The sequence below is a fragment of the Canis lupus genome, chromosome 7 (assembly GCF_003254725.2).
Source record: "Canis lupus dingo isolate Sandy chromosome 7, ASM325472v2, whole genome shotgun sequence".
NCBI lineage: Eukaryota > Metazoa > Chordata > Mammalia > Carnivora > Canidae > Canis > Canis lupus.
The window spans coordinates 22,552,413-22,569,424 of NC_064249.1; the positions used below are offsets into that span (position 1 = coordinate 22,552,413).

The window sequence follows — 17,012 nt, forward strand, 5'->3', positions numbered from 1 at the left end:
GACATATCTGAAACTCAGTAAGATGATACTTGACGAAAGTTGATGACTGGTTTGAATGGGGGTGAAGGAGACTGAAGTTTTGTGCAGGTTCTTGGCCTGACCAACCACATGAAACACAGAAGGATGTTAAGATTTGAAAGAGACCGGGGCACCTGGGTGGCTCAGTTGGTTAAGCATCTGCCTTTGGCTCAAGTCATGGTCTCGGGGTCCTGGGATTGAGCCCCACATTGGGCTCTCTGCTCAACAAGGAGTCTACTTCTCCCTCTCCCTCTGTATTCTCTCTCACTCTCTCTCAAATAGATAAATAAAATATTTTTAAAAATACTTGAAAGGGATTATAATAGGCTCTGTTTTATATAGTAAGAGTTTAAAATGCAGATGGGATATCCCAGTGGCTATATCCATAGGCAGTTGTTCTAATGGTCCTTATTAGAAGAGACTAGAGTAGAAGGTACTGATTTAGGAAGCATCAGCATGTGGATGATGGTTGAGGCTACAGGGTAAATAAGCTTTATCCCAGACAAGTGTGCAGAACAAGAGAAAAAAGTGAACTCCAGAGAAACATCTACATTGAAGAAATGGGCAGAGGGGGTAAAGCTAGAAAACAAAATTGAGAAGAGATAGAGAAGGAGGAAAATCAGGGAGTGAAAAAAGAACAGAATAAAGGAAGAAGTTTCAAGCAGACTGCAGCCAATTATGCTGTAATAAAGAGTCTAACTCCATTTTTAATGTTTGTTGACAGCTTTCAAGCCCCAGCATCTCTCACACCTGAGCAAGCCTATCAGAAAGCTGTATGCTTCCTCTTTTGGCCTCAGCAGAAAGTTCAAACCACACAGGTTCTGTTCACCTGCAGAAACCCGAAGCCCCACACCCAAAGCACCATAAAACTCCAGGCCCTCTCCTTTCCCTGATTTCCCTGGCCACTGAAAGATCAACCTGGGATCCTCCCCTTCTCTTTCCAGAAGGCCTCATTATGTGAGTAATACATCTTTTCAAAGTCTGTTGGTCTATGTGTAGTATCATTAGTTTCAACATCACACCAAATTATGGGCAGAAGGATCCATCCTATCTCTCATGGTGACCACAACATAAACCAAATATTCTCAAGTAACCTGAGGACCAAGAAGAGTCACTGTATTTGGCAGCAGAAAGATCCATGGCAATCACAGCTCTAGTGAAGAGACCGAAATAAAAACATGAATGTCAAACTATGAAGGAGGGAAAAGATGGCAAGATAGAGATAGGAAGTACAAACAACTCTTACAAGTTTCATTGTAAAAGGGAGAGACAAAAATAGAGTGGTAGCTGGGGACGGGGGCACGAGATCAAGAAAAGGCTCTGCTTGTTTGAATTGTACCATGGGAGAAACCCGAGCACCATGAAAGAGAAGTAACTGGGCAAGAGGGAAGGAGAAGCCTCAGATGTAGAAAAGAAGTTAAATGGGTTGAGAGAAATCCCCAAGAAGGGAGACAGCATCTACAGCAAAGGTGGTGAACTTCATTTTAGACAGCAGGTAGGGAGGAGTGCATGTTTGGGGTATAGATTAGTTTGCATACCTGTGGGCAGACTCTTCACTCTGGGGATGGAGGTGATAGCTGGAAGTTTGGGAAGAGGTGTTGAGACTGGAGGAAAAAAGGTGTGGAGTGGTCTTCAAGATTTAAGACATGGGGCACCTGGGTGGCTCAGTGGCTGAGCATCTGCCTTCAGCTCAAGTCATGATCCCAGAGTCCTGGGATTGAGTCCCACGTTGGACTCCCTGGCAGGGAGCCTGCTTCTCCCTCTGCCTATGTCTCTGCCTCTCTCTGTGTGTCTCTTATGAATGAATAAATACAATCTTTAAAAAAAAGAATAAAGACATGCTTGTCCTCAAAACATAGAAGGCTTTGGGCACAGGGTTGAAAGCTCATGTACCTTTCTTCTTGCCATCTTGGAGTGCCAGTCTCTTCTGGGTTCCCCATTTTGGAAGATCTGCCTAATTTTCCATTTTTTTTACTCTCTGCCTCCACAAATTGCTATAATCTACTCTTAATAGCTCACTTCATTTTGTTTTTAAACTGTTTATCCATTTATCTCATAAAATCTGGAAAATTTAGCAAATATAAGAAAGCAGAAAAAGAAAAGATATAATCTCTAGGTAGTAGGATTATAGAGAACATCTTTTCTTTTTCTGCTTTTTTTATCATTTTTATAGTAACTAGAAATGTTTATGATATTAGTAATTATAATCTCTAGGTAGGATTATAGAGAATAATTACTAATATCATAAACATTTCTAGTTACTATAAAAATGATAAAAATATTCTTTTAATATGAAAAATAGAAATTGTATCATTTTTAACAATTATTTTCTTGCTTTTATCCACTTGACATTGTATTGTGAATGTCTTCCCTTGTCTTTAATGTTCTTCCAAACACGTTGATAGTACCAGGCTATTTCATGATATGGCTGTACCATTGTATAGCTGTATTATATAATAGAGATTAATTTTTTAATTGATTTTTTGCTTCCCCAACATCCATTTACCCTCCTTATCAATTTCCCTCTGGAGAACCCACTGGACTTGGGTGATGCTGACTCCAGCCATGACTTTAAGGTCACAGTCCCTGACCCAGGCCTAAGCCATTGCATTTTCCATTCTCAGGAACTAGATCCGGTGTGGGCAGTGCTACTTTCTAATCCTGTGAAGAAGGGGCCAGGAATCCAGGAGCCATGTGAAAGTGCCTCTCTTGGAGCTGTCTCCTTCTCTGCTATACTTCATGGAAAAATAAAGCACATGAGAGAGGGAGTGTGGAGGCTGTGTGCTCCCTGAGGTCAGAGTGTAGGTCCTCCTCCTCATGCATGTTTCCTCAGACTGGCATAGAGCATGAAGGTGGTGAACTTGCCAATTGCGGCTATGCCCGCCCTGCAGCCTCTGAGCAGAATGGGACAAAACTTAAATGGGTTAATCCCAAGAGAAAAGCCAGATCCAGTACTTTCTTTTCTCTTGAAACAATGTTCAATAGACTTGAGAAGAGCAGGAAGGGAATGTACTTGGCTGATTTTCTTGTAGTTGTTGCCTTGTTTTAAAAAGAAATGAACAAAAAGGAATACCTGGTGCTTACATTGAACGTCATAGCTGATAAAATGCTTTCAGGACGTTACCTACTTTCAGCCTTCAAACAACACTGTTGGATAGAAATTACTCTACCCCTCACATTATGGATGCAAAAACTGAGACACATGGATATTGAGTCTGTTGTTCAGAGTCATGCAAACAACAAGCTGTGAATCTGACCATCAAGTGGATTTTTTCCACAACTCATAAAATTAGCATGTGCCCACTCTGTCTGGATTGCTCTCCCTGCCTGCTTTTCTCAATCTTTTCTTCTCCTGCTTGCACATCCAAGGAAGAAGTGTAGAGCCCCATTTGTATGGCTCTGGGCTCTTTCCACCAAGCAAGGAACAAGGCTGACATAGTCCGTTGAGTAAACAGAAGTGGTAAGTGACAGTGATTTGCGCCTGATTTACAAACTTCTGATTACCAATCCACCGCCTGCTATGTAAACAGGTGTAAACTAAGATTTAAATCAGTTTACACAGTGTGGTAAATAATTTAATCTTTTCTCAGCATGGTGTTTGTGAATGTAAGTGTTTATGCCAAAACTGATGCCGATGTTGCAAGCTTCCAGTTTCTCAACCAGAAAAGCTGTACCAATAAATGGCTGCTGTGTGCCCCTGCCCTGGTTGGGGAAACAGGCCCAGGGTAAGGGAGAAAGCCCACAGTTCTGGGGGGGATGCCTCATTCGCAACACAGAGTTCAGTCATGGGCCAAGGGAGCTAGAAATAATCCTTCCACCCTTAATTCTTCGGGTTCCTGAGACTTTTCTCTCCCCCCTCAATTATTCTCTGCACCGCTCTGCAGACACCTGAGTCAGCTGCAGGTCTGTGTAAAGGGAGGCAAGAAATGAGAGGGAAAAAGCCAGAAAACAGCCGCCTTCAGAGGAGCTATGCTATGATTCGCACTTAAGATGGCCTGGGTCCTCACTGCCTGTCAATGCATGCCTATGCAAATAGATCTAGACCCTATGAAAATCACATGCAAATGTGTTTTCAGTTGTCAAAAACTGTTGACTATACCTGCTAGAGTCCACTGAACCAGAGTGATGCCTCTTATGAATATTTCATCAGTATTATTCATATTCTCATCAGCCTGGCCCTCGTCCAACTTGCTCCCCCCTCCCACATAGAAGCCTGTGCTTCCTCTGGAGTGGAAGGCTCTGGGCAAAGTCAGACTCCATCTACTCCTAGTAAGATGGTGGGGTGAAGGGCAAATACAAGCCAGAGGGCAAGTGTGCTGATATTCTTCTGTCCCCTTAGAGAATTCTCGCTTATAAGCAAAGCTTGTATGTCTCAGCATAGCTAAGGTCTTGTTAGTTCAAAAAACAAAAACAAAAACCAGCTTTTAAAAAAAACAACCTACAATGGTCAGGCTTTTAATTAAGTCCTGGGTAAGAAATGAACTGGATTTTCTCCTACACTGACATAATTTACTATAGGGAAAGAATAGCTACTATTTACTGAGTACAAGGAATTTCTTTTCCTGAAAGCTTTTTGTTCGTTCAGAAAATTTCTTTTTCTGAAATCATTTATTGAGCAATTGGCACAAGGCAGGCACTGGGTTGGATGTGCATTATCTCATTTCATCTTCAGTTCAACACTCTGATGTGGGCATTATCCTCAACTTACAAAGGAGACTGAGACCCAAAATGTTAAGTAACTTGCCTGAGGTTACTCAGCTGATAAAAAGGGGAGATGGCTGAGATTTGGAGCCCAGCATGACTCTCTTCAAAGCCTTTTCTCTTAAATGATCCTGCAAAGCTTTTATTCTTTCTGATCAGAAGAAAGGCACTCCTGGCTTCTGGGTCCAGGAGTGTGCACACAGAAAGTCCAGGAGGGAGAAAGCAGAGAAACTACCATAATGTTAATGGCTAATATGTTTTATGTGTTAAAAATAAATTGACCAAACCTTATATTGTATTAATTCATTAATGTATTTAGTCCCCACACCAGCCCTATCAGATAGATATTATTATTATCGTTGTTCTACAGATAAGAAGACTGAGGCAGAGAAAGAAACCTTCCCAGCATCACACAGGCAATAAATGGCTGGATTGGGGACCAGCCTAGGCTGTCTCTCCCAGAGCCACAATTGTTAAGTTCCCAACTGTCCTGATGAGGATATTCCGCCCATGACAATACCCTGAGAAGCTTCCAACACAGACGTTCAAGGACAACAATAATTAGAGCAGGGATTCTTTGAAAATCCCCTAGGTTAGGCCTGGAATCTCCCATGGGCAGGAGAATCTTTCCAGAAAGCACACCTGGTCAACCTGCCCTCATGACTAGGGAATATACCCATGCAGGTGAAGAGAGATTATATAGAAAAACAAACCAAGACAACAAGTGGTGGACAACCCAGAAGGTCTTAATATTATTTCCAAAGTAACAGTCTGAGATTTAGAAATGAGAGTATAAGGGTAGAGAGAAGTGCAAAAATCCAAGAACAAGCCTGCTCACCTCCTGACTTTATTCTCTGCACTCGGCACTGCGTAGTAGCCTGGTTTGCATTCATATCTGCACACGGAGCCCACGTCGTGGTTGCCCTGGAGGCAGTGAGGCACAAGCAAGCCAGCATTCGGGATAACAGGGGGAGCGTCACACTCCAACTTGCAGTAGGCTTCCGGGAGAGACCAGAGCCCATCTTCCAGACAGGTCAGCCATGGGTTCCGTCCTGACCCCAGGAAAAAAGCACGGATGCTCAGAGCAGAGTCCAGAAATCAACTTAATAGCCAAAAAGGACAAAAACCTGTCAAGCTGCCAGCATTCTCAGGAAGTCACACGATTCTTTGTTGAGTAGCTTCTCTGACATCTCAGGTCCAGTGCTCATCCTGTCTCTTTCTACCCACTGAGTACCCACTGTGATGTCTTACATAGAACTGGGGTCAGATAAATTAGTCCCTGACCAGAATAAAAGATCGGCTACCAAAAAAGTCATTATTTCACTTCCCAACTACAAATAATAAAAATATAGTTGTGAGAGTGTCATGGAAAGCATAGTAATAATGATAGATAACCCATTTATGGTGCTTTTTATGTGCCAGGCACTGTTCAAAGCATTTTACAATACTGGTGTAAACTTCACATCTCAAGCAAGTCACTGCAAGAGATTCCATCGTTATCTCTTATTTTGCAGGTGGGGAAATTGAGTTCAAGGCACCTGCCTGAGCTATTGAGGGGCAGATGCAGGGTTTGAGCTTGGGCAGTTGTGATGTGGAGTTCTGTACTCAAACACCGCACTATATGCCTCAGTGTTATTCATGGTTCCTCCAAACACAGTCCGTGGACGTCCCCCAGTTGCATCACCAACCCACCTCAGCCCCACTAAATCAGGCTCTGTCAGCATTAGGCTCAGGAAGCTGCATTTGTATCAAGCCTCCGGAGTCACTGACAGTCCCACCAAAGTCTGAGGAGAGGCGAAAGGCAAGGTGTGGGGTCAGAGCAGGCTCTACCCTATTTTCATCTCTTACTAGCAGTATAGCCAGTGACAACTCACATAACTGTTCCCATCTATAAAACAGAACTAAAAGCACCTTTTAAAATGTGCATGATAAAATGCTTCTTGATTATTAATATGATCAGGCAACTGTTAGGTTAGGCTGCTGGATTCCAGAGGACGTACAATCAAAAACAGGGAAGTCTAAGTATCTCCTTGCATGTATGTCATTGGCACAAAGAATGGCGGCACCCTTTTGGACTTTGGTGATGTTATCAGAAGAGGGTGGCACAGCACAGCAAATGGGAAGAGTACTAGGGTAAAGAAAAGATCCCTAAAGTACCCCAAAGAGAGAGGGGCTGAGGAGAGCTTTGCATTCAGTTCCTGGTTGGCTGACAATACCTTGAAGCTTGGCTGGTGGGATACAGGAGATTGAACAGCGTTTCAGAAAGTCTGTTCCCTCTGAGCAGGAGAAGGTCGCATGGTTCACCAAAGATGGGTCAGGAACACCACAATCAAGGGGCATGCAGCTCACAGCCCGGTCCCAGTGCCCAGAGGAACACGTGAGTAGGATTTCCGTCTAGAAACAGAGAATTTTCCTCCATCAAGGTCACATGAAAAGGCTTTGATAAGCAGATTCCAGGCTTTGGAAGAGTCCTGGTGATTATTTGTACAAATCTTCAAAACAGGTTTTGATTTTGTCTTGCTGCCTCCTGATGCCCTATTGGCTTGATATACGGTCTCATAACATCCGGGCAGGCTGCTGCTGACCGCCCCTGTTGGTGTAGGAGAATCAGGAAATGGGAGACACTCCTCCAGGCCACTCTTGGCTGCCTCCCATGTGCTCCTAGATCCATTCTATGCCTTTCCCCACCATGCACTATGCCTCTGTGGGGTTGTGCTTGGATCCAGGACCCAGGGCACACTGGCTGGAGATTGCCAAGCCAGGAGGGAAAGGGCAGTCAGGGTACTTATTCTTCTTACTCCTTCCACAGGAGGCTACTGCTGGTTGGCTTCATCCTTTGGCTGTCCTTTCCACCTTCTCCTGTACTCTCTCCCTGTGGGTTCTGCTAACTGCTCCCTGCAGTCAACTCTTCAGGCCTGTGGGTGATGTCACCCCTTGACCCTGGGATTCTGTGCCATCTCCTTGTAATTTCCCTGTATCCTGCTTCCACCTTCACAAGCAGTCCCTGTATCAAATTTTCTCAAACTGCCCACTTTGGAGCATGTTATCTGTTTCCTGCTGGGACCCTGATGATAAACCAACTGATAACACTATTAAACATAATTACCTCCACTGAGAATGGTGCATGGTACCTAAGAGCAGCTGAGAATTAATGCATACAAGGCACCTTCCAAATTGCATGGTTAAATTGGTGAGATTCTAGACATTTCCCTGAGCCTGGCATTTTTGTGGAGTAGCCCTACTTTCCTCATCACTAAATAAACAAAGAGACATTTATCGAGCACCCAGGAGAGCCAGGTTCTGTCTAGGTTTGGAGAAACAACACACCCTCAAGGAGCTAGCCATCTACCAGCAGAACAAATCACAGGTGGAAATGATGGCTCAGAAAACTGAAGGGAGAAGAATGGAAAGGAGAAAGAGGGAGGAGGAAGAGGGGGAGAGGAAATAAAGAAGGAAAATGCAGAACTGTATTGTTATTTATCACAGCCTACTCCTTTCTGTAATGATTTGCAAGAATACAATACAAAGAATGGAAATGATCAAAGGAAAGAAGTAAGAAATGAGGACCAAGAAGAAAGAAAATATAAAAATGTAGCAAGAGATAGCAATGTCGTATCTCGGCGCTTGCTTTGTGAGACAGCAGGGCAGGGGCTAGCTGAGGAGCTGCCCTTCCACAAGCAGGAGGCAAGAGTCTGCAGGGTGGTTCACAGAAAAAGTGGCACCAGACCCGGCCTGTGAAGGATGAGCAGGACTTCCCAGCAGCAGATGGGAAGGGGGGAAGAAAGTGTCCAGAGGGAGGGAGAAAGAAAGGGAGAGACCTGGAAGCTCACAGGTTCTTAGGGAAAGAGCACAGCCATCAGTCCAGCCAGTGTGTTACCACAGGTCAAAAAGGGTGCAGGGAGATTCTGAGGCTCAGCAGCCATCCCACCATGAGACCACAGTGGCAGTGAAGCCAAAGGTAAAATGACTGGTGAAAGCACCTGTCACCCCTGACACCCACTCCTGGCCAGCCACTCCTCCCTCTTCCCAATGTTTCCCTGTTGTCTGCCAGAAGGACCCAAGTCAAAGCCAGACACATTTTTCTGTTTAGTTTCAGTTCTTGTGTCAACAAAAAGCAAATATCCCCACTGTCTTGTGATCATGAGCCGGGATTGTATAATTTCCTCATTGGGGCCAGCTTGGGGTGACAGAAGCAGTCCACTGGAGAGCTGTGTTTGCTAACTCCACCAGATGGTTGGCAAAGGGTGAGCTCGCACCTTCCTCTTCTCAACCCAGACTGCCCTTACACACTTATCACAGTGTAGAAGTCTGCCTCAAACCACAACGATCGCCTCCACAATCTGTCTCCAGCTCTGCATATATTGCCTGATTTTTCTCCTGGCTTCATTAAGTATTGTCCATTTTGTCTTGACTGTGCTCCTAATTTTAATGCACTGCAAACACTGTCTTTTCTTCCCTTCCTCTCTTTACCTATCACACAAATGTATTCAGTCCCTATTTTTTTTTTTTTTTCATTCTTCCTAACTCTTTTTCTAATGTGAGTTAAGCTGGGTGAAGGATAGGTGACAAGAACTCTGCCTTTCTGATCAAAGTATCACAGACCAAGGAGTTGGTGTCTCCAGGTATATCAAAACAGTTTCTCTCTATGCAGAACCTAAACCACCTGAAACCAACAATTGTGTCTTTAAGTTCAGACCATCTCTAAGCAAGTGAAATGTTTTCATGAATCTATAACTTGCTAAGTAGTCAGTTAGTACAAAACGCAAGATTCCAATCTCTTGCACCACTGATACCTGACCATAAGGCATGCATACATTCTTTCCTCATCATACCACGTCTTTCTGGATCTCTCCTCAAGGACCATTATCTCTTCCCTAATGTATTCTTTCTCTGTCTCATATTACGGTCACATTTTCTAATGGTTGATTTCAAGTTTAAAGGTCCTCTACAGAGTATTGAAAGCTCTCTAAAGGAAAGATGTAAAACAGAAGTTTTAGTTGGGAATACACTATCATGCTTATAGTAATGGCAGCTCAACGGAGTGCTATGTGCCATTTACTAGAAGCTTTTAAGTTATTTCCAATCAGTCAACATTATGATTCAGTGACATAAATACTTCTGTCCTCATTATTTCACAAATATGGGAGAACATTTAAGGAGATTAGTTTCTTTTGCTTGTTTTTACCTAAAATTATACAACTAATAGAGAGTGGAGCCAAAATTTCATTCCATGTTTGTCACCTGAACTATGCTCTTAACTCATATATTCTACTACCTCCAAATGCTGGTACTGGTGCTGCAGTAGCTTGGAGAAATGTGGAAAATTAGGCAAAAGCTAGCATCATGAAAGAAGCACCACCTAAGTAACAGAGGGAAGAAAATCTGACTCTTTCTTCAGCCTTCTTCTGGGGGTCAAACCATGAGCCACAGACAAGGCAATCACAACCCATCTTGCTTACAAATTGTGGACAAGTCTAAACCGTGGCATTCTCATCTTGAAGGCCAAAGGCGGGATCATAATCTCTGACAGGGAAAGGAGGAGGAGAAGAAGCATCCCTACCTACCGTTAATTAACCCTAGTTAATGGGAACTGCATGTGCTTTTATATACCTTGTGTTTCTGTGAAGCTATGCTCTCCTTACCTGTGGGAGTCCTCATCTTTCCTTCCAAGTGATTTAAAAATACCTGCCCTTCCCTGATTCAGCCAGGAGAGGAGCATAAGTACCTTCCCTCCCCAGGAGCTTGGTCTTGATGATCACAGGTTTCCAACTCACCTGCACCGGCCTCAGGTACTGCCCACTGCTGGCCTGAAGGGCAAACCCCCTTTGACAGGTGATAGCACACTTCATGTGACCTGGGCCTTCAGAGGTACAGTTCACCATATCCGCATGATCAAGCAGCAATGGTACACAGCTGCCCTGCTCCCCGCAGGGTTGATGGACAGAGCTGAGGATGACAGAAACAAAAGCATCTTAGACTGACTCCAGATCAGCAGGCAGCAGCAAGGACTTGGCATCTTCCTCTGGAAAGTGCCCCTAAACCAAAGAGAATTATTTTTCTCCAAAACCTACATTGAATCCATCACTTCCTTCTGTATCACCTGGAACCATGTGACATGAAATAAACAGGAAGGATACCAGCTAACAAGTAGTGAATGGTTAACTGACTTTCCACGGCTTTTTCAGAACAAAATGGTGACAGAACAAGGTGGGGAATGTCCCAAGAGCTCTGGATGGCATCAGAAATGGCTGGATCAGAGAGCAATCCTTGAAATGTTTAACAACCAATAGTTTTTGGTCCCAAATAATCAGAGCAGACCCAGGTCAAGAGTTAATCCTGGGGGGCCCTGACTGGGTCAGGCACCAACCTTTTAGTTGTTTGATCCCAGAGGGCCCGGCTGAAGGCTCTGGGTATCTGAGATGGCAGAAAAAGCAACATTTATCTACTGGTTGGTCTGGCAATATTTTTGACAACTGTCACCATAGCACTACAAACCACTGGAAATCAGCACTGGCTAATCAGAAATTGAGCCCATGACAAGAAGAGGAAACTTGCATATAATAAACCCCTGCCATGTGCCTGATGTTTTGGACAGTAAAGCTAGATGCTTTCAGGAGATCATCTGAGCAAAGGAGGGCCACTGCTGGAGCTCTAGGGTTAATTATCAAGGAATGGGAGAGAGAGTTAAACTCCCTAGGCTCAAGGTGACTCAGTGTAGACCATAACAACAACAAAGATACAACAGAGCAAAAAGAGTATTACCCTCTTCCCATGGCAAAACCATAGAAATGAATAATTAGGGCACTAGCCCCATGCTGTCTGACTTTGAATCTTGGATCCACCATTTACTACCTGTGTGATTTGGCTGAGTTACTCACTCTACAGTGTTTCAGCTCCTTCCCCCATAAGAAGAGGATAATAACAGTACATATCCTGCAGCGTTATTATTGTTCCAGGGGTAATTCCCGCTACTGCTTCTCTGCAAATGGCCCAAGTCCCACCCTCGGTGCTTGTTTTCTGTTAGCCATCCATTCTTTCTGGTTTTCCCATTTCTATATCTTTGTTCAATTTGTTGAGATTTCTAAAAGGCCTTTCTTCTCTAAGAAGCCCCTCAAGATATTTCCCTCCTTTGAGCCTCCCAAGGAAATTTTAAAAATATTTTCCTTCTAACATTTCTATTACTCTATCCTAGATGATAGTCATGTGTGCATCTGCTTTTCTTTAGTTTATTCACCCTTTGATCTATAAGGCAATTAGTGTCTGAGTATCTCCTAAGTGCTGAAACGCCCAATTAGATTATGAACTTCTTGAAGACAAATACAGACTCTTACCCACTTTTACATTCACCATTTAGCTTGTTGTAGTAAACACAATACAAGTTTGCTGAATTAAATTTGCTTATACAGCAAAGTATGTCGATGGCTATTAAAATGGGTAATTTAATTCTAAAGTGACAGATGGGAATCTGAAACACAAAAATATTATCAAACCATTGATTCAACCATCTTGCTCTACTCATTCATTCACTAATAAACATCTACTGAGCACTTACTCTTAGCAGGGCATTGGTGTGAGTACTGGGGGTACAATAAGTATCATGCCCTTAAGGAAATCATAATCTGGTGGGGGAGACCAATGAGATATTTTCTTATATTTTCTTGCTCATGATGTTGCCAGTGGTGCTAAATATTAGCCAAAATGGCGACTGTAAATCTCATCATCATTATTTGCCCTAGTTGCACTAGTATTGTGCTAGCAGTCAGTGATTTCATTAAAAAGCTGGACGACAATACAAGAAAGCAAAAAATAAAATGTCATTGAATATGCACATACCACCTTGAAATAATTGAGAATTGATTTTAAAAGCACTAATCTAGAAAGGATGAATTTGACCTGAATATGCTGAAGTTGCTGCCTGTTATCTTGTACCCATAGGATTTAAGTCATATGTCAGTGACATTCTCATTCTTTCATCTATGCTTAGCTACAGGATAGAGGTGTTGGAATTGAGTAGCATGAAAGAAACTCTTTTACTCCTTTGAATTCTGATTATTCCCTTCAATGGTATGGAATGCCTCAGGTTAATTGTATGGAGGCTGGTGGAGGGAAGAATATATGAATTGCGGGGTAGGGGCTGTTAATTGTCAACACAAACTCTCCTAATCCAATGCTAATAATTGGGTATGTAACACAGGGAATGAATCCTCTCTTGAGTCTTTATTGAACCTATCTGGATAAGGGATCTGAAACCTGACTATCCTTCATGAGATGAGATCAGTACACCTCATTAATGATGCCTAAAGAATTCTAAGTTTCATAGGCACTGCATTTCTTGATGTCCACAAAAAGTATTATTTCTTCAGCATGCTATGCAGAGCGTACTAGAAAACATAATCATTAACAGTTCTGGTTCATGTCAGCTTGTCGCCAAGAAATTAATGTGAAATAGCATGTGCTGTTTTTCAGTCACTCCATCCAATTAATTAATCCATGTCATCATTGAGGACAAATACGTGCTAAGATAAGACACAGAACAAATACTCTGAATGAGCCTCCTTCCATCAAGATGGGGTTCCATTAATTGCTGTTGCTATGGCTACCGGTGTAAAGAACTGCTTCCAGCATTGGCAGCAATGGAGGAAGAGTGAGACAGGGGAGCGTGGAAGAGGGGGAAGTGGCATGAAATAAGACCAAGGCAAAAAAAAAAAAAAAAAAAAAAGGCACCAAACCCAGACCTGTTTATGAAGTGAGAAATGGTTTTAGGACAGCTGCTGCAAATTCCTTCACTAGCTTACATTTCCATTTGCTTCCTTTTTAAGGAATTTGTTTTATGAGGACGGTGTTTGTCAGGTTATTAGCTTCTGATGGCATCTGGTACCAATTGTGGAATTCTCTCTCCTGTACCCCAACCCCCCATTTGTGTTTCTCTTCCAACACAAACCTCACTTTTCTGAGTGCCCTATGTCCTCCATTCTCTTCCCCTCCCCAAACATTCTCCTCTTATCCAGTGCTGCAGGAGCTCTCTTATCAGAATGATAATGTTAATAGTAAAAACAGTCTTAAAACTTCTCACAAGCTTTCTTCTTATAGTCTTTAAACAAATGGTAATGAAAGTGGCAGCAGTGAGGTCTTACAATGCCCCAGAGAGGTGGGAAGTTAGGTATTTATCTTGGTTTGACATACAAGGAAACTGAAGCTGCTTGGAGACTGGCTGGAGGCCACACAGTGAGAGTCAGAGGAAAATCCTTGGGCTGGGGCTCAGAGCCCTCACTCTGGGGCCAGCCTAGACCACAAGGCCACCTCCTCAGGGGGATGAGGCTGCTCTCTTGTTTTCTTCTCAGTTCAGGAGCTCCCAGTATAGGCCAGGGAGAGCCCAGAAGCTCCTGACCTCAGAAAGGCAGTCACAGGGAAATATAAAATATGTCATAGTCTGTCTTAGCTTCAAGCAATTTTCTTTTAAATGACAGCGAATCAAATTATCAGTGTTTGTCCAGGTGCCACTGTCTGCAAGATGTGCTGATTAGTATGTTTCCTCCTTTGGCAACAGCTCCTCAGCCTTCCACCCACTTTTTCCAGATCTTTCCCCACACCCCATCACAATGTATTCTCAGGTAAAGATATGATGGATCTAGTCAGATGTGATTCACATCCGAGTTACAGGGACAATGTTTTAAACCAAAGGAATAAGTTTTTCATGATGGAATTTTAAGTCTACAGGCTCTTAAAAATCACACTCTGTAGATGGCCACCTACCCATAATTCTAGCTTTGTTGTCTCTCCAATTCTCTGCCAAGCCTCTACTCTCTCTCTTCTGGTCCTCACTGCCCAAGGTCATTATGTTGGAGGATTTTAAAAAATGCTTTCAACGAGGAATCTCTATACAAAATATTACGTTCACCCCAGGCTTTCTTCCTCTTGTACATAACCTGCTCATGGGCACCCAGGCACAATCCTAATGCCATCCTACCATAATGATGTATGTGTGTCCTTTTTTGGTTGGGTCTGTAAGTGACACCTATATTTGGAAAACCTCTGTTGGCAGAGTTCCACAAAAGAATGACCCTCATGAGGCAGGCTTTCTTAATCATGGTTGTATATTAAACTCACTTAAGCAGCTTTTAAAAAATATAGATACCCAGGCTTTGCCCCCTGGAGATTTTGACTTTGAAGGCTTGTGTTAGAATTTTAGCATCTGTGATTTTATAGGTTTCAAAATGTTTGGTGTTCGCCAGGAACAAAACCCAGACCCGTGAAGGTCTGGTATGTATAATCTGAAATATATGTCAATAAATTCCATAGGCCAAGACTATAAAATAACAAGGTCGATTCCAGAAGGATAACCTGGCCCTACTGCCTCGTTGTTACATGTCAATGTATTAAGTCATATTATCACATAGAAGTCATAAGAGAGATCAAAAGTATACATTTTTCCTGTTCTGAAGGAGCTTTCACTATAGCTGCAAAGAGAATAATGAAATCATGCATTACTGATTATAAATTCATGGCTGTTTCAGAGACAGTTTTAACATTGGGTATGACTTGACCTCAGTGAATGAGCAGAAATTGTAAAGGCAAAAAAGATACTCTGGAAAGTAACCTCTGATACTCCACAGACAGAACACAGGTAAGATGACATTCTTAACACTTTGACAATATTACCATTTCCTCCCCACCACTGAGAACTGAAGAAAATTCATTATGCGTGGGTCTCTTAAATTATGACTAACAAATGTAGAGAACCTATACTGCCAGGAGCCCACAACCATATTTGAAGACAGGCTGACAGGTAAGTTCCCAAAGCCTTCCTCTGCCTTAAAGTGGTTGGTGAAGAACAGGGTAACGCTGACCCCAGAGAGCAGATATCATTCTCTGCAGAGGAAGCAGACAAACCCACTAACAAACTTGTCATGAGCTGTCTCCCAGGGCACACCACATCAGGCATCTCTTTTCCATCTTCCATTTCTTGAGGCCACTAGAAGGAAGTTGGCCTACTTCCCAGCCAAGGTCTAGATTTGGGAAGCTGGGTAGTTTCTGACAAATACGCGAAGTCCTGGGTGTTCTGTCCACAGCTTCCCCACAGCTTTGGTCCAAGGATCCTCTGAGAGTCTGAGTTATCTGAAGGAATTTCAGGAGATGACAACACTATCCCAAATGCAATCAGAATTCATAGTGAAGGGGCATCTGAGTAGCTGAGTCAGTTGAGCATCCAACTCTTGATTCTGGTGCAGGCCATAATCTCAGGGTCATGAGATCAAGCCCCACACTGAGCCCTGCATTGAGCCCGGAGCTGGGCTCCATGCTCAGCATGGAGTCTGCTTGTGATTCTTTCTCTCTCTCCTTCTGCCTCTCCTCACCCCCACTCACATGTGCTAAATAAACAAATAAATAAATAAAACCTTAAAAAGAAAAAGGGAATCCATAGTGAAACCCTGCTTCTCCCATGTGAGGACTGATGGAAGATTATATGCTAAAGATCACATTTCCTTGAACATGAATTCTGGGGAAGGGGTGGGATAGGGGTGACCATTAACAATGATCTTAGCGGAACCATAGCTTGTTAAAAGTAAAATGGACCTTAAAGATAATTCAACTCAAACTTATTTTAGAGATAAGGAAAATGAGCCCAAAAGAAATGATGGGATATACCAGAACACTAAGACTACAATATAATAACAAAGTAACATTTAATTAAGCTTTGGCTCAAACTCAAAATCAGGATGACATCAGCTCATGTACTTTTCTCAAGTCAACATCCCACCCTCCCTTAACAGCCAGAAAAAGCTGACCACAATTTGATATCTGGAATCTAGGTTAGTTTAGAAGAAACTGTCTGGCATCTGTACCACACATTTTGACAAACAGCATGGTGTAATAGAGAAAGTAGCCAATCAAGGCCAATGTGACCTGGGTTCAGGTCTTGGCTTGTCCCTGCTTACATCTATGACCTTAGGTAAGTGTCTTAACTACTCTGGCCCTCTGTCTGCAAATTTGTAAATTGATGGGTTTGAACTAGGTTCTCTTAAAGGTCCCTTCCAGCTCTAACATGATATTTAATTTCCTAGATGAGGTGATGGTGGTATTGAGGTGGGAGTACAGAAAACCCATGAATAGGCAGGATGTGGCAGAGAACCCAAGAAAGAGTTTCTCACAATCTTTCTTGCCCAGTGTAAGTTTTTGCTTAATATCCCAACTTTTCAGTTGCTTGGTTAAACAAAATATTGCAATCCATTTATTCAAGAAGTGCCACCATTGACCAAATAGCAATCCCAGTGGTTTCTGGAGAAACAGCTCTT

At 42.8% G+C, this 17,012-nt stretch overlaps 1 protein-coding gene across 3 annotated transcripts in view; it reads right to left on the minus strand.

Annotated features, from left to right (window-relative positions):
* PAPPA2 (pappalysin 2) overlaps positions 1-17,012 on the minus strand; it is a 268,840-nt gene that overhangs the window by 70,853 nt on the left and 180,975 nt on the right. For 2 of the 3 annotated variants that reach the window (XM_025430216.3, XM_035719433.2), the window contains 3 exons: positions 10,494-10,665; positions 6,936-7,113; positions 5,558-5,771 (listed from right to left, as the gene is read on the minus strand). In XM_025430216.3, coding sequence (XP_025286001.1) covers positions 5,558-5,771; positions 6,936-7,113; positions 10,494-10,665 — 564 coding nt within the window. The remainder of the gene's footprint in view (positions 1-5,557; positions 5,772-6,935; positions 7,114-10,493; positions 10,666-17,012) is intronic. The other variant, XR_004817712.2, reaches the window with a different exon arrangement.